At 39.1% G+C, this 26,371-nt stretch overlaps 1 protein-coding gene across 5 annotated transcripts in view; it reads left to right on the plus strand.

Annotated features, from left to right (window-relative positions):
* Positions 1 to 26,371, plus strand: part of shisa6b (shisa family member 6b) — a 91,125-nt gene that overhangs the window by 57,563 nt on the left and 7,191 nt on the right. Inside the window, exons 5-7 of one of the 5 annotated variants that reach the window (XM_006796930.3) lie at positions 3,743 to 3,781; positions 22,119 to 22,181; positions 23,304 to 23,324. The exons of 2 other annotated variants lie outside the window; for them this stretch is intronic. In XM_006796930.3, coding sequence (XP_006796993.1) covers positions 3,743 to 3,781; positions 22,119 to 22,181; positions 23,304 to 23,324 — 123 coding nt within the window. The remainder of the gene's footprint in view (positions 1 to 3,742; positions 3,782 to 22,118; positions 22,182 to 23,303; positions 23,325 to 26,371) is intronic. 2 more of the 5 variants (XM_087845252.1, XM_006796931.3) reach the window with 2 other exon arrangements.

Raw genomic sequence — 26,371 nt, forward strand, 5'->3', positions numbered from 1 at the left:
GTTTCGCGTCAATATGAAATACAAGAGTACGCGAGGAATTTGTAGTCATAAAAAAACATTTAGTTTTATTGCAACATGCATCACAGTATGGCAGCAGCCCCTGAAGTCAGTATTCCCATCATGTTGCTCGTTAATGCTCATTACTATCAGTGAGGTTTACGGCATTGATTGCTGGATGAAAACAGATTTGTAAATTATGAGCTTCTCAGTAAATATCAGGGGGCCAAGTTTTGCCCATTTTATTGGCTCATACTTTTTCCCTCACTTTGGGTCTGTGTTTATTATGAACAAATGCCACGTTTGGGGCTGACATTTGAGCAGGCCGACTCCACATCATTGATTTCAGGTAGTCCTGCTGATATGTCAGGGCCTACAGGGGCATAGGTGGCTGGAAATGCAGCAGCGGCCCTGTAGAACAACCTTGGGCTGAAAATTTGAGCAAACATTGTTCACTTCTGATGGTGGGCGTGCTGGCAAGGAGGTTTTCCTAGGAAAGGAGGTCTCCTCTGTCCACTTCTCTCTACAGCTTCCACAGCCAGCATCACTGCTGCTGAATAAATGTATGTATGTGTAGCCATCTAATGTCATGTACTGTTGAGCTTTTATATTTGTAACCCAGCTTTTGATTTATCTAATTTCTTAACGGACAGTTTGAAACCTCTAATTTATCTGGTCTCTCGGTATTTTAAGAAAATGCAAAATAACTGACTGCTTCACCTGGCGACACTGTGAAATGAGACAATTGTTTGCTTGTGCAACGCTGAAGGGAAATGCTGAATCTTCCTGTAGCAGTCTTCGACAATATGAGTTTCTGTTGACTAAAACACTGCACACATCATAAAATACACTGCATAATGCTGACTCAGGAGAACAGTAACTAATGCTCAGGTATCAAGGTTTCTTGTCACAATTTGCTTCTAAAAAATGTGCATCAACCCTCAGGCTGGCATGAGAAACCACAAATAGGGCTGGTCGTTTGCAGCTCTTACAGCAGGGTCACAAAGAGATGAATTGCCTGCATTACCTCCAATAAAGAAAAGAAAATATATTCTGTGGCTACTAAAGCTGAAGGTTTATGGAAGCTACACATTTTACTAGGCTTTAAACTGAGCATAGATTTCACTGCAGGTCCTCAACGCTCCTGTGCTGCAGGAATACATCCACATCCTCCTCATTATCCCCCTCACCAAGCATAGGGCATCAATCAGGTGCATTGAGCGTGTTCTCTGGGGGAAACACTCTGCAACCATCAATACGTCAGCCTTGCATCACATGTCTTATAGATTTATCAAGTCATTTATTATTTATTGATGGGAATAAAACTCAAGGTCATCTTGTAAGAGTCTTCACCCATACTGCTTGAGAGGGTACAGCAAGGGTTTGATTTCAGTGGTCTTTACTGTAAGGTCATAACCTCGTGAGGTCAACGTGACCATAGCTAATCTGATGAAGAGGTTATCATGAACTACTCATCAATAACACTCTACAGCAGCTCAGCTACTGATATGATAATGAGCACATTCAAATATATATGTCAAAAGATTCAAATGAAAAAGATACATGACTGTTCTTTCAATACAACCCATCTTGATATTTGTTAGTGCCCTACCTCTCCACCAAATATTTATGACAGATGTTTGCTCTAATTAGTTTGTTTTTTCCTCGTATTTTTGGAAGATATGAGCTCATTATTTTTTCAGCTGCAGGCAATTCCAAGCTGCTGTGTGTTGTTTCTATTTCAGCTTAATAAGTCAAAAAAGTTAAAGCACTTTGTTTAGATATAGAATCAGCTCAAAATCAATAAAACGATACAATCAATATATGAATTTACTACTACAATGATAGTAACAAATAATTCATTAACTATTAAAATGACACACTGAACCGCTGTCTGTCCGTCTGTTTATCCGTAGCTGAGCAAACACACAGTGGTTTGGGTCCACCGCCTGCAACTGCAGTTCTTCACTTTGAAAATTGAAATAAAAAAAGCTTTGGCATACATTATGATTGATTGATTGATTGATTGGTAATTTATTTCAACATGTGAACAATATACAAGTACATTTAGAAAACAAAATAAGAAAGAAAAAAAATATACAAATTACATACAAAAAAAACGTTCTGATTAATTTACATGTTGAAAGGGAAGAAGTAAACACTTATTTAATCCCACCCATTTGCCATAAATTATCAGTTAATATTAAGTCAGCTTCCTTACTGATATAATTTGTAATAAAAACAGTGAACAGATTCCTGATATACTATCTACTATAATATCACATCGTGAGTTTTTTTTTTGTTTGTTTTTTAAATAGAAACATTCACTTAATTTAAATATTTTCCTTTCCTTTATAGTTCGAGAAGATCATATTTTTATGACTCTTTTTGAACAGTTTTATGTTTTGGACATTGCTTTAATTCCATATTCAGTTTCACTCCATGAACAGAAACACAAAAGCCTTTTCTTGTCGTACGTACCTTCATTGTTTTGAAGTTACAAAAACCCCTTAAATTATAACTTCCTTCTTTCAAAAAAAACATACTCTGAATATTACCTGGCAGTTCTTTATTTTTTGCTTTTTTTCTTTCACTCCCACCATTAAATTGAATATAACATATTTAATGGTGTAGCCAGATCGCATTTTAGCAGCTGCCTGTAACCATGAGCTTTGTTGCTCTCACTGTTACAGGAGCACCACAGTTAACATACCGATTACTAGCTTAGTTCTGAACCATATTTTAAGTAGTTTTACTATATAAAGCGTCAGATAAAATGATCTGATTTCTCTGCTATGGGTGGTTCTTTACAATATAAAAGGGAGACAGGAAAGACCCAGTATATACACTACAGTGAGCCCACTAGTGTGTCCATGTGTCTTCACTCTGTTGGGTATGTGTACTTTAGCATTTCATTACTGAGGTGTAGTGTTTGCAGATTTCTCTCACAGGGGTTTTCACATAAACCACTTAATGTATATGTATAACTCCACTTAAATCTGCATTTCATGCTCATCAGTATATCCGCAGTAAAATAACACCCCCACCTTTTGTCATGAATGTATTATAGAGTCGTTGGGTTTAAGGTCAGAGCTGGCATGCATACCGTGTAGACACAGAGCTGGGGAAAATATCCTCGTAGCTGCGTGTTGTTGTGTGGGAGGCAGCCACGATGAGAAGCTGATGTTAAATCGATGATGATGGATCAAAGTGCTGCATGGCTGGAGCCCTGCGGTGTTAGGGTGTGCGGAACAACAGTGACTTTTACATCTCTTCCTTTCTACTCATTAGCCTCTTTGTCTCCCCCTTTACCCCAATTCTCTCTTCATCTTGAAATCCTCTCTGTCTCTCTCCTACATTAAGAGGAATACAATGTGTGTCTGAATTTTTGAGTGGAGAGAGGTGACTTAATGCTTTGTGTCATGGTGTCAGGTGGAATCAGACACTAGCAGATGGGAAGAAAAATATTAACCTTTAATAAACAATCAATATCGGTGCACAAAAAATGTCCTCGCTTTTGGTAACATTTTGCCTGTAACCACTATAAAAGACATGTTTGTCATGAGTGAAGCTACTACGCTTCAGTAAGGCATGTAGAATAACAGCAAAATGGTTGTTTTCACCTCTGAACAAGACTATTGTAAATTTAACCACATGCAAAAACAATAACTGCCAGTTATTCAGTGTGATCCTGTTCTATAACCATCCAAGTGGCAGAATCTAATCACTTGGTTCTGTTTTCTAGGAGAAAAACATTGGCCGGTCCGCTCCCAGAGTCACCATGGTAGGGATGGCTATTCTTTGTTAAAGGTTAAAGCTGCCTCTAGCCACTTATTTTACATTTGCTTTATGAACCTGTTAAAGATTTCTACAGATAACATAAGATAATATCAACTTCCTGCGTGTTTGGAGGCAGCTTATACCTGGAGTGTTAATTGTAGTGAAGTGCCTTCCCATTGATCTCTATTTGTATACTCAGTATATAACCTCCCTCTTGATATTTAGCTTTTCTGTCTATGTGACAAGTGCACATGTGTAGTCTGGTTCATTTGTGTGCTATTTTTAGGGGTGAAACGGTACACAAAAATAATTAGTCTATTCAATGTTAAAACAAGTTGAAGTTGTGCATAATAAAGATAAGTCACCCTTCTGCAAAGAGTATTTTTCCAAGCCTGAAGCAGCAGAAAAAACAGATTTATGAGGAAATAGCCAACCTGGTTTTGTCCAAAGCTATAATACGAAACAACCAAATAACTGGCACTTTTGAATCAGCTGTGATCACTGGTGGTTTTTCCTAGATGTATGCCTCCAGTCATGTCTGTAAGGTTGCCTCCAACACATTTTGGTTGTCATGCAGCCGCTAACTGGTCTCTAAAAACCTAAAATAGTTAATTGCACATTAGAATTGTCAAGTTATGGTTAAAAGAAAAATATACCTTTTTTTTTTCAATTCCAAGGTTTTACATATCAGGACATCACAAAACATGAGAGATGAACAAAAAAATATATCAAGTCATTATTTAAGAAATATAAAAGCAAAATGTAGAAGCACTGAGGGAAAATGTAAGTGCGCCCGATGATTCAGTAGCTTGAATCATTTTTATTAGGAATAACTTAAATTAATCATTTCCTTTAAGGCTTTGTCAGTCTCTTCATTGAGGTTTGCAGAGATGTGTTTATACACAGCTCTCATGTCAAGGTCATGCCACAGCATTTCATATAGGCTGAGATCTGGACTGACTGGGCCATTGCAGTGCCTGGATTATTATTTTTTTCCCATTTTTTTAATAGATTTGCCGCTATGCTTGGGATCATTGTTCTGTTTCATTACCTTATGTTGCCTGTGAGACATTTAACTCTAGAATAAGTTGGTACACAGTACTGAGTCTGTATCCCAAGGTCCGCCACCGTGTTAGACAGTTGGTATGCAATGATGTTTCTTTTAAAGAGAAGTGGCTAATTACTGGCAACCTTTCCAAAACATGTCATACTTGTGCAGTTTTTTTCTAATTGTATTGTCCTGAACTTTAACGTGCTTACTGAAGTTTATAGATCCAGGATGTAAGTTTTTGTAATTCCTCTGCAAACTGGTCAATTTTATTTTAGGATGCATTTTCCCTGGATATCAGTTTCATCATCACTCCATTACATAACTTTGGATTCATGGACAGATTGTTTGGAAACAAGCTAATAAACCTAATCAGATTAATGAGTAGGACCAGATATTGTTTTAGGTTGTCCTGATATGTAAAACCTAAGAACTGAAAAGGGGAGGTGTGTTTTTTTTTCACCTTTCTTCATCCAAGCTTTATGTCCATGTATTTGGTAGACTCAGTGAATGTTATGCACTAGTCCGTGTCCAGTTTTTGTCATTTTGAATGATAGCCAGGTGGTGCCTCTTATACATCCCGGGGCTAATACATACATTAGTATGTTGTTGGACAAAAGTGGCGATCTGTTAAAACTCTGCAGATGGGACCATCTAACTTAAGATAACAAGTTTCCTTTGCACTAAAATATAGACTTAATTAGACTTAATTAAAGGCAAACTGAACCCAATGCCCTGTAACAGGCTATATGTACGTACCGTAACACCCCTATCTAGTTCTGTTTAGGTCACTGGTGTGGTAATGTGGGCTTGCCTATAAGAAAACACTGTAAAGAGGAGATTTGCACTAAAACAAGTGTCAGCCTACTTATTTAAAAATATCTTTTTTTTAAAAGCTAACCAAACTAGGACAGACTTTGTGTAAACAAGAATATTCTGTACCTCCTGATGTTTGTTGAAGCTGGCCCACATTATATGACTTTTTGTTTTTTTTAAACTGTGCTGTGCATTAAAACCCAACTGGTCTTGTTTCACGCCTGTGTTCTAATTCCTGCCCTTTGGACTGTATGTTTTGAAATGTTTCACTTTCTGTGTGTTGTCCTCTTTACTGAATTGAATGTCCTAACCTCTATGGTGTCCGTGCTCTTCGATTCTGTCCGTCTCAGTGGAGAGGAGGGCTGGTCTATGAAGGCATGGATAAAGGCAGTTTTGATGATGTTACTTTTTTAATTTTAAGAAGACATCAGATAAATCTGTCCTTATTCTTGCTTACGATATACGGACCCTCCTCTTCCTCCTCTACCTCTTCTTCGCCCTCCGCCTCCTCCCAAAGGAAGTCTGCTTTTCAACAGCCTGCAAAAGGAGTCGGTTGGTATGTCGATCAACTGTGAAGCAGAAGAAACTGATTCTTTTCTGCTGAGGTATTACTCCTACAGTGCGCCAAGCGATGAAAACGGCATATTGTTACACTGTTTGATTTTCAAGAAAGATTACCTTTAAACCCAGGGAGCCGCTGTGGCTTCGTGGCGAGAGAACCGAGTGTAACCATGCAAGCTTTGTAGGAACATCGTGACACACCACTTCAATAAAACGGATGCCTTATTGCCTTTTAACACTTGGGGTCACAGTCCACAGTGGGTTCACTGTCTATCACATTTCAAAATGAACTGGGTATGAAGTCCATCTCAACCTCTTGCCCTTCCCCTTCCCTGCTGAGACTATCATGGCACATTTGTCAAGCAGTAGAGGCAGTGAATTGTCAAGTAACTGCTTGGCGTTTGGTGTCTTGGGGGTGATTGTGAGTTATGAGATAAAGAGCGATACTTACTGGCGCTGTGGATAGACACAGTCTGTGTTGTATTTGGATTTTACTGCACTTGGAAGAACATAGTAGCAACCCTCTTTGTTAATGTATTTATTTATGAATGCATAATAAAATCGGAGTATTTCTGTGCAGCTGTTAGCTTCCAACAATTCAAAACACTCATTAACAGACATGAGGTAGAGATCAGTCAGCAACCTTGACCATGTAGCAACACACTGTGTCTGTAATACTTGAAGTAAACAGCCAGGAAACCACTCCAGTTACTGTAATTTTTAAAATTTGCATTAATCGAATGCAAAATCGAACTCGCTGCTGTGAAAAATCAATAAAATAATTTAAAATACGATCCAAACCTTTCATCTGATTTTTAAAGCCAGTGACAAGTACAGCATACGGATGAGAAGAAGATCGTGTGTTACTACATGGTTTTGTTTAGAATTTGTTTTGTGAAACTGATCTGTAATCCAATCGTTTTACTAGCTGTGTAGAGCTGCACTTTATTTTAGTCTGTTCTTTCACTAATGTGTGGCAAATCCTTTCTTTGGTATTTCAGGCCATTGAAAAAAACAAAACTGATTTTAAAGATTCCAGTTTCCCACCTAAATGTAAAAATTATTTGTCTCACACCCTAAGAAGGATATATAATTGGTGTCCTGTGTTGTTTATGATGGACTAATATAGGCTGTATGGCTGCTGCTTTCCTACTTGTGGAATAAGATTCTTTCATAGTCTAAAGCAGTGGTTCTTAACCTGGGTTCGATCGAACCCTAGGGGTTTGGTGAGTCGGTCTCAGGGTTTTGGCAGAGCCAAACATGCACGGCTCATTTTGTGCACCAGTAAAAAACATATATGTCTTGAATTTGAAAAAAATCTTATTTTATTTTTCACTAAGGAGGGGTTCAGTGAATGCGCATATGAAACTGGTGGGGTTCGGTACCTCCAAAAAGGTTAAGAACCACTGGTCTAAAGTTATCAGAAAGTAGCTGTATGTACAAAGTAAAGTTAACAATATATTCCACACCTGCTAGCTGGTGAACACAGTGACCAGTCAAATAAAGAGTGAGCCATTCAGAGGTGGATTTGCTGGTGTTTGTCAAATCATCATTCTGCTGCATAACCCAAGTGCGCTCGGCCGGTAGAAAGCAGAATTCATGGTTCCCTAAATTACAGCAAGTTGTTGAGGTCCTGAAGCAACGAAGCAGCCCCAGACCCTCACAAAACCACCACAATGTTTGACTATTGGCATGATGTTCTTATGAAATGCTGTTGAATTACATGATGGTACAATTAGAAAATACTTATCCACACAGAGCCGGGTGGGTCTGGATGGTTGTTTTTCCTTGATAAATGAAATCCTCATTTAAAAAACTGTATTTTGTATTAACTCAGGTTTTTATAATCTAAGATTAAAATTCATATAATGATCTAACATAGTGAAGTTTGACTGAGAAATTACAGAACTGTGTGTGAATATGTTTGTCATATCTTTGCAAGGTCATATCATATCAAATATATCTATGAATGAATTCTGGAGTTTTGTCTCAGGTGGCTGAAAAAGACAAAGCATGTCCTGAACAAAAAATCATTATACACACTCTATTGTACTCTGTTGCTTCCATATATGACTTACTGTCTGGAGATATGGGGTAATGCATATAAAACGAACACTCTTCCTATTTTCAAGTTGCAAAAAAGAGCTATAAGAATTATAAACCAATCAAACTATATAGAACCAACTAACATTTTGTTTATTAATCTGAATACCCTGAAATTTTATGATTTAGTTGAATATAAAATGGCACAGATAATGTATAAAGCACAAAATAACTTGCTTTGCCCCAGTACTCAGAAGCTGTTCAAAGTCAGAGAGAGTCAATATGACTTAAGGGGAACAGATTTCTTTAAAAAAAACAAGATAAGGACAAATATAAAGCAGAGATGTGTTTCTGTTAGAGGAGTTAACCTGTGGAATAGTTATGACAGTGATTTAAAAAGGTGTAGTTCATTTTTCTTGTTTAAAAATATGTTTAAAAATAGAGTATTAGAAAAATATATATATCAAGAATGAAAAGAGCAAAGAAAAACAAAAACAAAAAACAAAAAAACCTCTTGATTCTTTTGCTTTGATGTAGTTACTTACTAAGGTGGAAAGTTTTTTGTTTTTTTGTTTTTTTCTTGTTTGTTTGTTTGTTTGTTTTGTTTTTGCTTTGTTTTATTATTTGCTTCGAGCCCTGTGTACAGGAGCTGCATGCTAAAAGATCTTTTGTTAAAAGGGTTGGCATAATAAGCAAATGCTTCAGCCAATACCTTTTGATTAGCCTTGTCTCATGCTTTCTTGCTTTGTGGTAGATCTTTGTTCTGTCTTCACTGAGATATTTGAATGCTAATCAATAAAAAACATATCATATCATATATCAAAAGACAGGAACAAGGTTTTAGAAAACCTTGGTTGTGTGAGAGCTGTTGGATTTGTTAATGGCAAACTTCGGTGTGCCGTTAGCTCATTATTTTCAGTCTTGTTTCCATCGCCTTTGCATATACTGTTCATCATCTTTCTGCCAGCACATAACACCACGCTGTTGTCAGGCATGAGAATTAAAACAGCTACATTTAGGACGGTCATAATTTTCTCCAAAGGAAATCCCGTCATATTAATTAACATGTCAATGTGATGCTATAGTTGAGTATTTATTACAGAGTTTTATTTGCAATTCTTTAATTTGAAATGTGTTTTGCTGATGCTGCACAGTAATGCTGTACAAAGTCTTTTTCCTATCTGCTGAAATTTCTGTTCTCATTGTTTTTGTTATGGCCTTAAAGTCAAATATTTAGTCTTAGCCTTTTGTCGCTTAAAATTGTGTTTGACAGATAAGAGCCACTCAGTTAAGAATGAGCACTGAGGGCTAAAATTAGATGGGGTAAAAGTGCTATAAATATAACTTATAAGCATTATCACTAGGATTGCAATTGGGTCAGAGTTAAGCCTCCTGCTCTTCCAGTGAAATCAGAGAGGAGGTGGGGCCTAGAGCTTTGTCCCTTACTTACTGAGTGAAGTAGGGCTATTATGGCAGTTAACATTTAGCGATTAAATGTGAACAGTCTTTGTCAGTTGATAAATGTCAAGCCCATGGCGGCTTTCCTTTCGTCTACCTTTGCTGCGAGAGGGAGGGAAGGGACATGTTGGTGCCACCGCTGTCAGCTGAGCCAATGGGACGTATACTGCATATCTGTCACACTCATTCTGCACAGATTCTGGTGCATAGATACACGCATGCACAGTGTAACCACTCTGTCACCACCTCCATCTCCTCTGGGCCTTTTATAATGCTGGTAGCTGCTCTAGCTAAGGCTAATGGGATGGCAGGGCTGCTGGTTTTAAAGAGCGGTGTCGTGAGGAGAGTGGAGCAGAAAGCTGAAGATGGCTTTCTAATAGAAGTAGGGTGGGTGCTTTGGAGTCAGAGGGAAGAGGTGGAGGGATGCCTTGTGGTCACTGGGCCATTTACTTTTCATCCCAGCACCCCAGCACATCCTCCTTTTTCATACTTTCTCCTTCTCTTATCTACTTTGTGTCTCACTTTATCCTTTGCTCGCTGTATTTCTGTCTCACTGTGCTTGCTTTCCTCCCTCCTCCTCCTTGTTGTTCAGAAATACTTGGCCTTTGGGGTTCCATTAAGTTGTGCATGAGCAGCTTTAACATCAATGTTTTGAAGTCTGTCTTTGACCACCAGGATTTCTATGATAATCAGCTCATGCTTTGTTTTTTCCAAAGATACCAAACTAGCAAACACACTTAAAAATCATACAAACAATCTAAAGGGATATGTTATCTTATGTTACAATATCTTATCTGTGTTATCCTCCTGACTACCAGCAATGCAAATTTGTCCTCTGTAGAGCACCTTTCTAAACCTGAATGTCTCCCATGCACTGCATACTACAGAATTGCCTCCTTTTGGTATCTACAGAGGACATTTAGGGCTTTCCAATGATACCAAATGTGAAGGGGTGGAGCTTTGGGAACTTTAGTTTTTTCAGTAAGGAACATGGCGGCCATCGCTGCAAGCACATTTTATGGGAAGAAGAAAAGTAAGTGCATAAAACTTCTTATTGAGCAATTTTTAGCTATAAATGTTGTTAACATATTTTAAATAAGTCTCTTAATAACACATTAAAACATAGTATGTTTAATTCTAACTTCATTTTAGTATAGTAGTGAAGTGTTTAAAAAATGTCCTCCGTAGTGGACATTTGTTGTCATTTCCTCCATTTTGTTCTGTTTTTTTAAATGACCAGAAAAGGAGTCATTTTTAGAAGCAGAAAAAAATTTATTGCAGTTTGATGAGGGAAACCCAGATCTTGAGTTGTCTGATGAAGAAGATCATAGGGAATAAGCCCTTGAAGAAGAAAGAAGGAGGAGCATCAGAGATGGTACTCAGACCTGAACTTGCTGTCATTAAGTGGTTGGACAGTTGTCAAGGCATCCTCTGCCTATGGCAATCAACCTCAGGACAGACGCACAAGATGGTGTAAGAAAAACAAAAGGTTTGTCCATGTGCCAAGGCAATTGCTGAGTACACTACCAATATAGGTGACGTGGACCTTGTTGCCGAATGTTGAGTTTCTACAGGATGGTCTCTCGCACTCAGAAATTGACAGTATGTGCAGTTCTCTACTTTTTGATCTGGCAATCACCAACTCGTGGCTTCAGTATAGCAATGAAAGAAACCACTACAGTTCCTTGAGTTCAAACTTCTCCTTGGTGAAGAGTTGAAGCAAATATTTGCCATCAAAGTTAATTTTTACATGTTTGGCCTTCCAATGTCCTCTGCAGTGGACAAATTAACCTTTTTCCCCCAAAAAATTATTTCAGTCTTCTAAATACCTTACAAACATTGGGGGATTTAAAAAAATTTGATTGGACAACATTTTTTTTCCTGGTAGTCAGGAATATACAAGCTAAAGTTGTCTTTTGATGGTACACGTTCGTATAAGCCAGCTTTCTGTAAGGTATTGCACCACCAAAAAGCTGCAGATGAGTTTCTCAAACCTACAGCATTAAAACTACGAACAGGTGAATTAAACCAGTGATGATCTCATTCAGTGTTGGAAAGGTTACTTTTAAAATGTATTCCACTACAGATTACAGAATACAAGCCCCAAAATGTAGTTTGTACTGTATTCCGTTAATTTACTTAATGTGAGTAACATATTCTGAATACTTTGGATTACCTAATATATTGTCATGCTTATTATGTTACTCCCCAACACTGATCTTATTACAATTCAACATTCTGCTAGGAACTGTCATGAACCGAAGTTCAGTACACAAGCTGGACCCAGAAGCAGAGACAACATGCACAAAAGTACGAAAAATAAATTTTATTTCAACTAAAGGTGCCCCGGAAGAGTCAAAGGAAAACACGCGAGAAACTAGAAAAACCAAGGGACCGGGGAATGAGTTACGCAGGAACGCCGTAATTGGGACTGTGGGAAGAGTCAAAGCGGGGCCGTGGGAGCCGGAGGGAGGGGTGAGGGTCCGCGGGGGAGCTCCAGGAAAGTAGAGGCGATCGGTACCGGAGGCGATCCAAACTCCAGACGGGCAGGTGAACAGGCAGGTGGCTCAAAAACACGCCGAGCTGTTACCTGAGCGCAAAGGAAAAGATTAGCGTTTGTTCAGGTAAATGAGGGTTTTCACAACTGCCTTCCCGTGGGTGTACGTTACCGCTGTGAGACGACTAACGGACTGGTGTGGAGCAGCTGGCTGGGCTGGATCAAATAGTCCACCTGATAATCGCCTGAGATGGGATGCAGGTGTGGAGTTAACAGCCACACCCGTGGGCGTGGGCATCCCATCAGCTCCTCGGACACCGGGCCGCGGACCATGACAGGAACAAAGTATTTTTGTACATTGTGTACTACTTTCCCAAGGACTACACATCTAAACATTACTGCCAACCAACCACAAAGCAAAATTACTTTAGAAATTACCTGAAAAAAGTTCACCATGCCTTAAAAGTTCCAGCGTTACCTTCCATCCAAGGATTTGCTGTTTGCCCCAGAACAAACCTATTCCACTGAGTCCCCACCCTAACTAAGAGGACCGAAGAGTCCCACCTGTCTAGGACTTGGTGGGTAGGAGATGTTTTGATGCAGTGAGGGGAACCTGTGCAATCTTAGACAGCTGTTAATGTTGTGGCTGATTGATGCACGTTCACCAGTGGAGTGATAGCAAGCTTTTTTTTTTCCTCTTCCCTCATTTGGTTAATGGTGGTGAGGAGCATCTGATGTGTTACTATGAAATCTCCCATTCCTCAGCAGATTTTAAATAATGCATTCTTGTAAGGGCAACAGCTCAAGTTTCATGCTAATGAGACAGGCAGTATGCACAGCCCTTACTGGCAGGCTAGAATACTGGATGAGCAAAATGATTCCTCAATTCAGAACTCCATTAGAGTTAAGGTTTGGAAAACTTTGGAATCGAGGCATCATAAGCTATGGTTAAAGTCTTGTAGGATTAATGAATATTTCACTGGGTATTAACTGTAATTTATCTGGATTTGATTTCTGAACATACATATGGTGAGAAATGGATCCAAATGTTGGACAAAATCTCAGGATGACAAAAAAAATCTATTTGCCAAACTAAAAAAAAAAAAGGATGAATCAAAACATGCTGTACAAATCTAGCCGAGGAGAAAACGAATCCAACAGAGATGCGAGGAAATCGAAAAAATGATGTAAGATAGGAAAACTGGTAGATACATGAGGGTGAACGGATGATGTGAAAAATAGGAAGAGAGGATTAGAAATACACAGGGACACAGCTGGAGCAGAGGGCGGGTGAGAATCTTCAAAAACAGGCTAAATGGGTATGTTTGGGTATGTTCGTCATAGCAAATTACATGGCAGGCTAACACAACTTTTGATTAGCTGTTAGCATAGAAAAAAATCACCTTGAACAGTAAGCTACTCCAGCATTATTTGATTTCATTAGCCTGCAGCAGCGCTCAACCATTTCAATAAACACAGTGTGATTATATGAGAACTGTAAGCGACTTGAAAAGTTTATTGTTTCTCAACTCTTGAGCACAAACAATGCGACATCTCATTTAACCCTTTAAAGCCGGTGGGAGCAGGCGCGCTCTGTTTTGCGTAACTATTTGTAAATCCCGGTAGCTCTGCAACCACATAAGCTAGCACAATAATTTTTTTTGCATATGAAACCGGAGGAGTTGTACTTACATCTTATGCCATCAGCTTGTCCTCGGTCACAGTTTCCTTCCACATATAGCTTTGCAAAAACTGCATAAAAAGCACTTGCAGCAACAAAAACATAATATTCCAGAAACAGGCTTTGCCGATCCGATCAGCTGTTTGTAACACTTCCTACATCCATCGGTGTGAACTATCACATGTCCGCCATGACCTGCCGAAACCGGAAGTGACGTCATTTTGCAAAAATGTAGGTTTTTTTACCATCAGGGCCTTATGAGCCTATACTGGTGTTTTTAAAAGTTATGTTTGACTTTATGACTTTCTGTGTCGTTTCTGGGATGCTTAGGACTCATATTGCACTGCTGGAAATAGTTTATTTTGATGCATATGCTGTTTTTTTTCCCGCAAATTTGCATTATAATATTTATTTTTGTTTTTCCTGCAGTATATAAAAATTGGTGTACTTCAAAAATAAAACTATGAAGACACTCAAAATAAATTTCCTGTGGTGGGAAACTATTTTGTGCAATTTTTTTGTATTTACAGTTTTGAGGGATAAGCCTCTTAAATTTCTCTAACTAGAAATATATGTTAAAAAAACCAAAACGATTTTCAATTTTTTTGTAGTTTATTGCACTTTTTTGCAATGTATGTAATTACTATGCACTTAATGCAGACATATTATTAAAATTTGGGCTATAATGGTTGTATTGATGCATAGCAACTTGAAATGCTCCCAAAAATGGCTCCACAGCATGTAAAAATATAATATAAGCTCTGGTGGACTTGGTTCTATGGTAGGTCTTAAAGGGTTAAACTGGACGCGGGGCATGCCTGAAGCGTCAAATATGTTTGTGTTCACACCATTTATTAACATTTGTTTTTCCTTACCCAGATATGGGTAAGGAAAAACAAAAAAAACTAACGACAGCTTTGACTGAAAATGAAATCCAGCTTCTTTCATGAAAGTTGGAGCTTCCGCTATTCAGCTACTGCATGTCTTCAGCCTCACTTTCACCCTAGCTACACGAAGGGCACACTGTATTTGTGCTGAACGTATTTTATTAATTATTAAATGTGAAACTGTCCTTTCTAAAGTGAATCCCCAGGGAATACTGATCTGGGATAGAAAAGTCAACCTTTGCTAATTTGTTTATATATCACTGTGACTCTGTTATGTTTGTGTACAGCACATGATGCTTGTATGTGGCTCAAAATGATTTTGTAAGTGCATGGTGCTAACATTAGGCAGCTGGTGTCTAGAGCTTGGTGACCTTGGTCATATGTTTGTTATTTTTCTCCCCTTTCAGTCTCTCGTCACTCTCTTCTCTGTCATTTGCTTCACTAGAGATTGTGGCCAAATACACACATCCCTATTCACTGGATATTCACTGGATATTCACTGGCTGGCTTTTCAGTAGTTGGACAGAATTAAAATCCTTAGAAATGAATGTTCTGATAGTTTCTATGACACCTCAGAGTATGTGACTAAATGCTTATTTAACCTTGCCAAGGGGTTCAAGGTATTTTCTGAGTTCCTCAGCATGCCTTCTCTTACCTCCCTTATGTGTTGTATGTGGATGCGACGCTTGGAAGTGTGATGTGAAACAAAATGCCACGCCAAATGTCAGAATACTGAGTCACTTGCACGCCATCTGGATGCTATTATGCAAACTTGCCAAGGAGGTATTCTCCAGAGATCACTTACCGTGTCAGTAAAGGGAAATTTAATGTGAGTAATGTTCTTGCGGACTTGAGGGTGACTGTATCCGAAAAAGGTGTTTAAGATTAGCCTCTGCAGCCCATTGATCACAGCTATGGGTGTATATGCTTGATTTAACCATTAAATGTGACTGACACCATCTGACAAACACACAGCTCCGTCATCAACATACTGACGGCAAATCGGCCATTTAGCAATTTAGATAGGGATCCTGTTTAACCTAACAATCTGGAGAGCACGTCAATCACAGATAATCAACCCACTGTATGATTAGACAGCAGCACTGGCTTTGAATCTATTTTAATATGCCAATTAAAGCAGATGAAGGCAATAAGTAAAGGACGGCGGAACATTCGGGAGATCTCACCCTCCACACTAAGCTTACTTAACCACTGAAAAATAGGTTTCCTGGGGTGCTTTAAAGTAGCACCAAGAGAGTTTTTTTCTTTTTCTTTTTTTGCCATGTCAGCTCCAGGAGCCCAGGAGGATGATGGTGCATTTGGGTGTTCCGAGCTGATAAGCAGACTCATGGCCCTGAGAGTTGGGGGTGCTAACTGTGCTGGGACTCTGTCTTCAATGTGGTTAATTGGTCCCCTGATTGCTTTGGGATCAGTGAACGTTGCTCTCCAGGCTCTTAATGAGCTAGTCTTCTCCTGCTTCTCAGCCCGTCATTCAGCTTCGGCTCTCTCTGTGGACCCCTCAGACCAGACTTTGAATGGAAATCACCAGATTGAGACAAAACTTCACAAAATTATGCTCTGTTTCTGGGTTCTGTTGCGTTCAAATCTTTACAGTAGAGACACATAATATCCATCAATGATGAGTTCCCCTATCAGCACGGTCCATTTTTCTTGAAGTTTGTCACTTTTTAAAAACTTGCTGGGTAGCGTGTACTGAAACTACACATTTCATGCGCAACAACACGTGAACTGCATGCAGCTTACATGGTTGGTGATGACCTCTCCACAATTGTCCTCAATTAACTACTTTTCAACTGAAAACATGTTTCTTATCTTCAAATCAGATGTTTTTTAATCTTCTAGGATTTTGTGGAAATGGCAGCCTTATTCTGAAAACCAGGCCTGGTAAAAGATATCACACTGTCCAAATTAATGACTTAAAAAAGTCTAATCTATGTTGTGGAATTGGCTTAAATACCATTTGGATTTTTAAATATACAATATATACTGTGGCAGCACAGTGGCACGGTGGTTAGCACTGTTGCTGCACAGCAAGAAGGTCCTGAGTTCAATTCCACCATCAGGCCGGGTCTTTCTGTGTGGAGTTTGCATGTTCTTCCCGTGTTTGCGTGGGTTCCCTCCGGGTACTCCGGCTTCCTCCCACCGTCCAAAGACATGCAGCTTGTTAAGGTTAATTGGATAATCCAAATTGCCACTAGGAGTGAATGTGAGTGCGAATGGTTGTCTGTCCCTGTGTGTTGGCCCTGCGACAGACTGGCGACCTGTCCAGGGTGTACCCCGCCTCTCGCCCTATGACAGCTGGGATAGGCTCCAGCGCCCCCCGCGACCCTGAAAAGGATAAACGGAAGCAGATGGATGGATGGACAATATATACTTACTGTTAGTGTTGTGTTTATCAGTAAAGAATGAAAATATTATTTCAGTTCTAAAAGTAAAAACATTCAATTTAATTGAATTCAGTTTTATTTTATACAGCATCAAATCACAACAAATGCCTTAAGGTGCTTTATATTGTAAGGTAAAGACCCTACACTAATATAGAGAAAACCCCAACAATCACACAACCCCCTTTTAGCATTTGATGACAGTGGGAAGGAAGAACTCCCTTTTAACAGGAAGAAACCTCCAGAAGAACCAGGCTCAGGGAGGGGCGGCCATCTGCTGCGATCGGTTGGGGCTGGGGGGGGGTCATGAGTCATGAATATGAATTAACTGAAACTATATGATGTCCATGTGTTACTGGAGTAACTAATATTAGAGTGTGTATTCTACACTCTAATTAATTTTTCTCTACTTCCCTTCATGATTTACTGCAAGAGTTCACCTTACAATATAAAGCGCCTTGAGGTAACTATTGTTGTGATTTGGCGCTATGTAAATACATTATAAATAAAATAGAACTGAGCTGAATTGAACTGAATGAAGAAAAAATGTGAATAAATGATTGTTTGTTCTGCACAGCAGAGAGGACAGATGTTTACTTGTCACCTGTTGTAGCTCATTACAGAAAAAGTTTGTTTGCAGAGATGAGTCATTCACTTTGTGATTCATTAACATAATACTGCAAGTTGGTTTTTGGTTTTTTTTCCTGGGGGTGGGGATAGGGCGGTGTTGTTGCTTTCTTTGTTAGATTGAAATGGACGAGTTTTAACCATGTTTGATTTAAATGGATGCACTCTGTGCACGCTATGATAAGGCCTCCTGTGTCTACTGTGCAGAAATTAAGATCAAGTGAAATCATAGCAGTTTTTTCCACGCCAGCACCAACAGATACCTGGGCCATAGTCATTAGCAGTTTTTAATAATTAAAAGAAGTTAATCTGCTATTATGTACCCTGTATGTGTCATTAAAAGGCTGTTTCTCTTAAATGATCACCATTACTGAGGGTTTTCCCAGACACAGGATGTCTTGGCTAGAAGTAGAGCAGGTCGCCTGCTAATCAGAATCCCTGCCTCCCCCCAGTCTGCATGCTAAAGTGTGATTTTGAGGAAGTGCTTGAGGCATAGAATAAAGTGTGTGAATGTGGCTTGCACGCTACTTTGAATGCTCAGGTAGAGTAGTGAAAGGGCTATGTAATTACCAGTTTGTCAACCACATTTTGTTTTACTAGTCACCTTTAATAAGATTAGCATAATCACATGCACATTCATTCATAGGTCGCTCTACTATTCAGTGACATACCAAAAATGTTTATTTCATGAATTGTTTATAAGCTAAAGTGGATGCAGTGAGCTTTAGCAGAGACGGAAAATCTTGGTTGTAGTGATCCAGTCATTCCTGGCATCACTACTCAAAACAAGCCTTTGTATCAGTAGGATTGATACTTTATTTTCTCTATGTATTCATCCAGACACCATAATAGAAGCGTCTCACTACCTAATTTGCAAATAAATACATCAATTGCATCAATCAACAATAAATCTGATGCACGTTTCTCAAACACTGATTTTAGGTGAAATAATTCAGTAGTATACTTTATAATAATAATTAATTTGTAAGCTAAACTAGTTCAAGCTCTCTTGGTGTGCCACCTGCAGCGCACAAAATAGTTGCCTTGTTGTTGTCATTTAATGACCTGAACGCACTTCAGTTTGTCTCAGCAAGTCATATCCTCTCACTCTCTTTCACTTTCATGCACAGAGAAGCTTTTGATGAGTGCTTTTTCACAGTAAAATTAGCTTCCCTAGTTTATTTGTAAGTGGTGACACAGTCACAGTACACTTACGCATGCCCGGACACAGTGCTCAGCAATTAGTCAAAGTAACACACTAGTCAAAGGAATTGGACTTTGGGATTCAAATGAGCCTAGTGTGAGTACACCTGTTTAATCACACCGACAAATGAAGAAATCTCTCTTTTTGGCAGGCGTATTCCTGATCAGGAGGGGTTTCATACATAGGAGAAGACTTTAGAAATGAGGATGACAGTAATCTGAACATCTTCTTTGGTCCACCAGCAATACACCCCACCGCATGGTCATAGACCACAGATCAAAAGTGAAGAACACATTGATTTGATGCATTAGTAAAATAAGCAGCAAAATTGTGGTATAATAGATCATTAATAATGAACGATAGTGCTACCAGGGACAAATAAAAACGAAAGATCTGTTGTGGCAGATACAGATAATATAGTAACTAAAAAGACATAGCATTTTATACATGGCTTTATATTACTAAGCTGTTCGTTTAATATGTTCCAAAGAAGCAGTTTCTGAAGTCTGTGAATTTATCCCCTTGAATAATCTTTTCTGTGAGTCACTGTTAAACACTGATAGGAAAAAAGAAAAAGCCAGTGGAGGAACACACAGAAGACACATCTCATCTATCTCTATAGCTCGAGCAAATATTGAAACCCATGATGTGAGAGCGTCGGGCCTCACTCTCCTCCTTCACTTCTGTGACAGATGTAAATGGATGTTTCAGCAGTTGGCTCTAATGCATTTTTAAACAGGCACAGCAGCAGACAGCAAATGAACGTGTTGCAATGGCAACACTCTACACTGGGGTCTCCATCTATTGCTGCCTTCCCCTCACATACAAACACACAAACCCACGCTGCTGAGAATAGCTGTCATTCATCAACTTTCTCAGTACAATGGGCTCAGTAAAGGTCCCATCTTTCAACTAAAGCACTTCCACGGTGCGGTGCCAAGGCGAGCACCATACCACTGCATCACATTCCCTGTCATCCCACAAACACTCCAGCACAGCAGGATGGATAGGTGATTGGGGCCAACTGTTGTTTATCCTCTGAGATGAAATTTAAAAAGGCTCTGCTTACTCAAATGACAACACGTTTGACTGTTACTACTGATTAGAGCTTCCTTGCAGAGACAGAAAAAAAGGGATAATGGCCAGAGATGAGCCATTATCTCTGGCCATGCATGTTAAGTTTGCAGACTACAAGTTCAAAAACACATCCCAAATATATTGTACAAACATTATCCATAAGAAACGTATTAATCACTCTGATGCATACTCATCCTGAACAATTACTGCCTTTCCAAGCACATATGTGGAAAGCCAGAGATAGATGGCAGCAGTAAGACCTACAGCACAGAACATCAGTGAAAAAAACGGACTGGAGCCATAAGCTAGTCTGCTGGGATTCTGGCTGAGCTTGAAGTCATGACCTGTCTGGACAAACACTGGGCTTTATTTTTGACTGTGTCAGATAACACACAACTGTATAGTATGCATGCTAAAAAATTCAGATTAACAAGACCACACGATTTGGGAAGCAACCAGGGCAAAGCTTATGCTAGCCTAATTAGCTAAATTAGCTAAGCAAACAACATGAAACATATTTGTCACCTTGTGTAATTGTGTGCTCTGGTAATGTTTTGCTGACAGTACAGTTCATGCTACTGATGTGGTATCTCTGAAGGTCACTGCACTTCACAGCTCCCATCACTGAGGAATATAAATCCTTCACCATTTGTTCATAACAGTGTCGCTAGCTGACCTGTAAGCTAATACAATTCAATGTTAGCAAGTTAGCTGGTGGCACAAAAACGTGCAATAACTTCACCATCTTAGATTTAAATATGAAAAACTATGTATCAAAGCAGGGGAACACTATCAGCTCCTTCTTTGTGTGAGTCATAAGATTTTTTGTGTTTCTTCCATAGTTTTTCTTTCTGATTTTGGATTTTTTTTTCTTTTCCACAACTGTTTTTTGTTGTTGTTGTTTTAATTTTTGTAAATAAAAGTATGACAATGAATTCATGTCAGCTGACAAACACTGCCCCTAAGTTTCTGGGATTTCTTGGTTGGCTTCAGTTTAATCTAGAACAAATTGTTTTGGTAAGTGATGACCAATGACCGATTTCACTTAATTTCTCTCATGATAGTCAGACTTCATCGCGAACAGGTAAAAATTGCTCAGTGTAAACAGTGAAGAGCTTGAAATTTGCTCTGAAGGTTTGGCTTTGTTTTGTTTTTTTGCTAACTACTTTTGTCTGAGGTTAAAAGTAATCTGTTTCTAGTTTTGAAAAGTATGTTTTATGTGAGTTCAATATAACTTTCATTGCTTATGTAAAAATGTTGGTGCAAAACCTCCCTTGGTAGGTTCACTGTGTATTTTTGTGTACTGGTCATATAATTTGTCTTTCTCTGTTCATTTGTAGCTGTACTGGTGGTTTCCTGTGTTCAAATGCAGCTGCAGCACTGCAGTTCATGTATCTTTTGTAATGATGAATGCATAAATGCGCGTCTTTATTCTTAAATAATACACTTTACAAAAAATACAGTAATTGCTCTTGGCTTTTCCAGGACAGGATGTTGTATGCCATATTTCTGTTTTTTTTCCTTTCGTCTGTTTTAGCCTACTTTCCAAAATATGTCTGGTGTAAACATATTTTGCAGGCTAAGCTTACAGGGGACTCCATTTAGATTTACTCATCACACAGTCTCTCATGTCTTTTCTTAATTTGAGGAAATTAAAGGGATATTTCACTCAATTCAATTCAATTCAATTTTATTTATATAGCGCCAAATCACAACAAATGTCGCCTCAAGGCGCTTCATAGATACAGAGTCAGTGAATAGGTTTACACGCAAGTGTGGAAAGTAACTGCGGCATCGTGTCTTATTTAAACTATAAAAGTCCATTGAAAATGCACAATGTTTTCTACATAGATCTGTATTTTGTGAATTATATAAAAAGCATATCTCCAAGTGCCACTAGAAGACAACATTTCCAGCTTCTTCAGTGAATTATCTCTTTAATTATCACCCTCACACTGCTTGAAGTCTGTGTTGGAGAACATACAGAGCATTCCTCGTGAACATTGAACAGATCTTTCATTGCTTTTGTCATTGCAGGTACCCATCAGCACAACTATAACCATGTGGCTCTAGGTAGCCCCACACGCACACCTAAGAATGGTAAGGAAAACTAGAGGGAAAGGGTCTTATGCAAGTAAATCCCCTGGTCAGTTCAATGTTTCAAATGTTTGGAAGTCTAGAATGCAGCTCTTTACATGTTTAATGGGGTAAATTCATTGAACTGATCTAATTTTCAATTTCTTCATTTTTAAATTCTTTCAAACTGGGGGCACTTTTTTTCTTTGAGAGACAAGAGACAGAAGTTGTCGGCCATCGGTCTCTCTTTCTTTAAAGTGAAAACAACGTAATGCTCTGTCAAGGTCATCCCATCCCACGACAATGTTCTCCACTGTTGTCCTGAAAAACTAAAGTTATCACCATAACTTCACGGTGCCTGAGAGGAGCAGTACCGTGAATCGGCTTTTATTACTCAAGTTAATCAGCTGTTCCTTTGAGGGAGCTGAGGCGGCTCGTGGTCACAGTCTGCCAGTTGAGCAGTCGTGTAAGAGAGGAAAGAGGAAAGATAGCAAAGATAAAAGAAAAAGCGGCATTGAATATTCCCTGCCTCGTGCATTTATTACATTGCCCTGATCTCACCGTGTGATTTTTATACTGTTTCAACCACAAACATTAAAAACCTGCTATCGTTGAGGCACTTTGGAGCCATAGCTAAATTCTGCAGACAGACTCATTCCTTCTTTGTGGACACAACTGACCGTGTAGTCCACACACATACATCCACAGACTCACACAGAATCACACGCATAGATAAGCAAACTGCATACTGGGAACAAATGCCTTGGAGATCTGTGGAAAACATGAAAAATCCATTTCAACACATCTAACACAGACACTTTGATCACAAGCTGCCAGAAATCCTTCAAGTTTTGGCACACAGTGTATTTTCCAGATAAAAACCCACAGCCACAACCCCCCCAGCGGCCCTTGACTGAAACAACCAGGAGATACTGCTCCATATCAGAGCAGAAAATGCACAATCATACACACAAGTGTACATAGCATGCCTCTGGACTTAAAAGCTGTTTTCATTAGAATAATTTTAAGGGGAGATTTTGTGTACCGGCTGTGCTGAATATGCAGAAGGTCTTTCAGGAATAGGTTCTGTTTCTCTTACCATCAACATGTTTCTGAAGTATTTGTTTTTCATTTGGGTTTCGGTAGCTCACCGATCATTGAGACGTGGTAAGTCATGCATACATATGTTTAATTTAGTGTGAATAGTCGTTCACTGCATTCCAGCACACATTTGTGTACATACCACTTACCTTTGTTTCCTCCTTTCTCTAACTTAAACCAGTGTATTTTCAGACCTGACTCAAGCAGCAGTTTCTGTTTGATCTTTGCTTTGACAGCACAGTTTGTTGTTGGTCATGTGGGCCAACAGGGATCAGGGACACAAGCTGATGAGTTACAGTAATGTTATATTTATGCAGTATTTTTCGTACTGTCAAAAAAAATCCATCAGAAAAACCAAAACCAAATCAACAGTTTTGAATGCTGGTTTTTATAAGAATGGCTTTTACTGACAAGCAGCCAGTTTACTGAGAGCCCAGCTTCACTGGGACACTCACAGATGTGTGTAACATGTAAGAGGACTGGTACTTTGTGTGTAATTCTGTTCGAAATTATGCAAATGCTTTGTGTGACAGGCTCTTATATCAGTTGTTATCTTCTTCCATTTCACTGATGTATCCAATTAAGCTTATTTTATGTTGCAAAATTATGTTCTGTCTTCCGTGAGACGAGTTTCTCGTGGTCACCCGTGGTTCTCATTAATGATTAAAGCATTTGTCGTTGTGACTCAGGGTATCCTTTACGTTTAGGGTTCAGAACGTTCTACTTTTGTATCCCCTGAGTTGATTTTCAGAGCAGTATTAGTGCCACTGTCAGTAAACGTACTGATACCTACTAATTCTGCATCTGTGTGAACATAACACCACACTGTTATTTAATTCCAAAACACTGCTGCTGTTATCAACTGTCATGTCATCCATGTCATTACTACCACCAAAAGTTATGTTACATAGTCAGCGCCTTTGGGTTTAGGTTTAGGCTGCGTCCACACGTACCCGGGTATTTTTGAAAACGCAGATTTTTCTATGCGTTTGCACCTTTCGTCCACACGTAAACGGCGTTTTCGGTCACTGAAAACGGAGATTTCTAAAAACTCCGGCCAGAGTGGATATTTTCTAAAACTCCGTTTTTGCATTTACGTGTGGACGAGAAAAACGGAGAAAACGCAGCGTCAAAGATGTGCGCCTTTTTTGACGTCACAGTGTGCGCCACGTTATTGTTTCGGTAAAATGAATTTCTACAACACTGTTACTGTTAATTGTCTCTGCAGTGTTTAAATGCTTACATACACACACAGTTACTGTCCCTCCACACATACGACTCGGTTCTGCTTCTATGCCCCAGCTTTGTTTACTATTTCCCACCGAGGCTTCTAGACTTCTGATTGGCCAATATTTCTACACGGTTAGGAATATAGCGCCACCTGCTGCTTTGGCATGTTCTTAGCAGCGTTTTCCTTCATTTCTGCCTTTACGTGTGGACGGGATTATTTTTTAAAACGAAGACGGAAAATCTGTTTTCAAAAATACCCGTGTACGTGTGGACGTAGCCTTAATTTGCCAAACAAAAACAACACAATAATCAAAGTTACAGATAGTTATAGCTATAGATCTGACTGATACAACTCATAATTATTGTTTTTCAAAACTATATCACAATAGTTATGAAGTTAAAATCAGAACAGCCAACAGCTGCAAAGGTGCAGATTAAGAACAATTAATAATAAAATAAAACATGTCAACAGGTGTGAATGAGAATGAACTAACACTACTGCATGTTGACTAAAACACTGAAACTGAAAATAGTAAGAGAATGAAAAAACAAGCTTTTGCCTGACATAAACTCTGCAGTGTAAGTGGCACAGTGCCAAGCTTGGGCTTTAGAGTCATGCTTCTGAGTAAGAAAGTGAGACCAGCTCATTGTTGGTTTTGGCTGTTTCACTGGATCGTAATAGCAATAAGAAAATAATCACATATTAATAATCTTGTCACGTAAAATCTTCTGCTGATTTTTGTTTTTAACTATTTAAGTCTTGGAGCCACATCTGTGCGGCTTTACTGTGTTTAAACATAAAGTATGTCTGCTAATGAGATAGCTAACAGCATGCCACAGTCTGAGTTGATTCCCCACTTACTAATGCAGCTGTGGAAGACAACCCACTCACAAGTTTTTCACTTCAATCTCCCCCCCTGCAGCTCCCAGGACCCCCTGCAGTCGTTCCTTCTTACAGTCGTGGTCATGAGTTTACATACACTTATCATAGGCATTAATGTCATGAGCTTTTATTTCTTTAATCAATTTTTTCCCAGGGTGGAACGATTGTGTAGATCAGGTAGTAGAGCAGGTCACCTACTAATTGGACGGTTGGTGGTTCAGTCCCCATCTGCCCAGTCTGCATGCCAGATAACCCGAAGTTGGTCTCTGATGCATCCATCAGAGTGCGAATGTTGGATAGAATGGGTGAATGTAGTTGTGTACAGTGCTATATAAGAACCAGGCCATTTACCATCTACATCTTTAGTGACGTTAGTGCCAATTTAAATGAGCTGTATGTACACTTTTGAGTGGATAACTTTGACTCTGTGTGCTTTAGAGACAATCCAAAATAAGTCATTCATAAAATCATGCACAATCATTTCACCCCTAAAAAGAACGGTTCAATGAATTCATTAAAAAACCCAAATTATTGCCGTTCATGTGCATAATGAATGCACGTAAACTTGTGACCACAACTGAGCATTTCAGTCTCTTGTTTCTTTTTGATTCTCTTATCCCCATCTCTTGTTCTCTTTCTCTTCCATCTCTCCATCCTGCAGCAGTTACTAAAAACACTATTCTTATCTGTCGTTCGGAGGCTAGTGTGGAGTCACACCCATGCCCGCTGCTCTGCACTGCGTGACAGACTCAGAGCTTGCAGGGGAAAGCTAGAGAGAGCAGGAGTGGGAAAGAAAATGAGAGAGAAGGGAATACTGAATGGACAAGAAAGAATTAAGGAGCAAAGGAAAGTGGGTGGCAGCATGGTGAGACAGATAAGATTGACAGAGTGAGGGAAGTGGAATGGGACAGACTGCGGATGTTTGTGTGTGTACATGTGTGAAAAAGAGAGATAAAGAGAAGGAGTAGAGTGAGAAGAAAAGAAGGCTTGGGTCCAGTAC

Source organism: Neolamprologus brichardi, chromosome 8 (assembly GCF_056152115.1).
Source record: "Neolamprologus brichardi isolate AB-2024 chromosome 8, ASM5615211v1, whole genome shotgun sequence".
NCBI lineage: Eukaryota > Metazoa > Chordata > Actinopteri > Cichliformes > Cichlidae > Neolamprologus > Neolamprologus brichardi.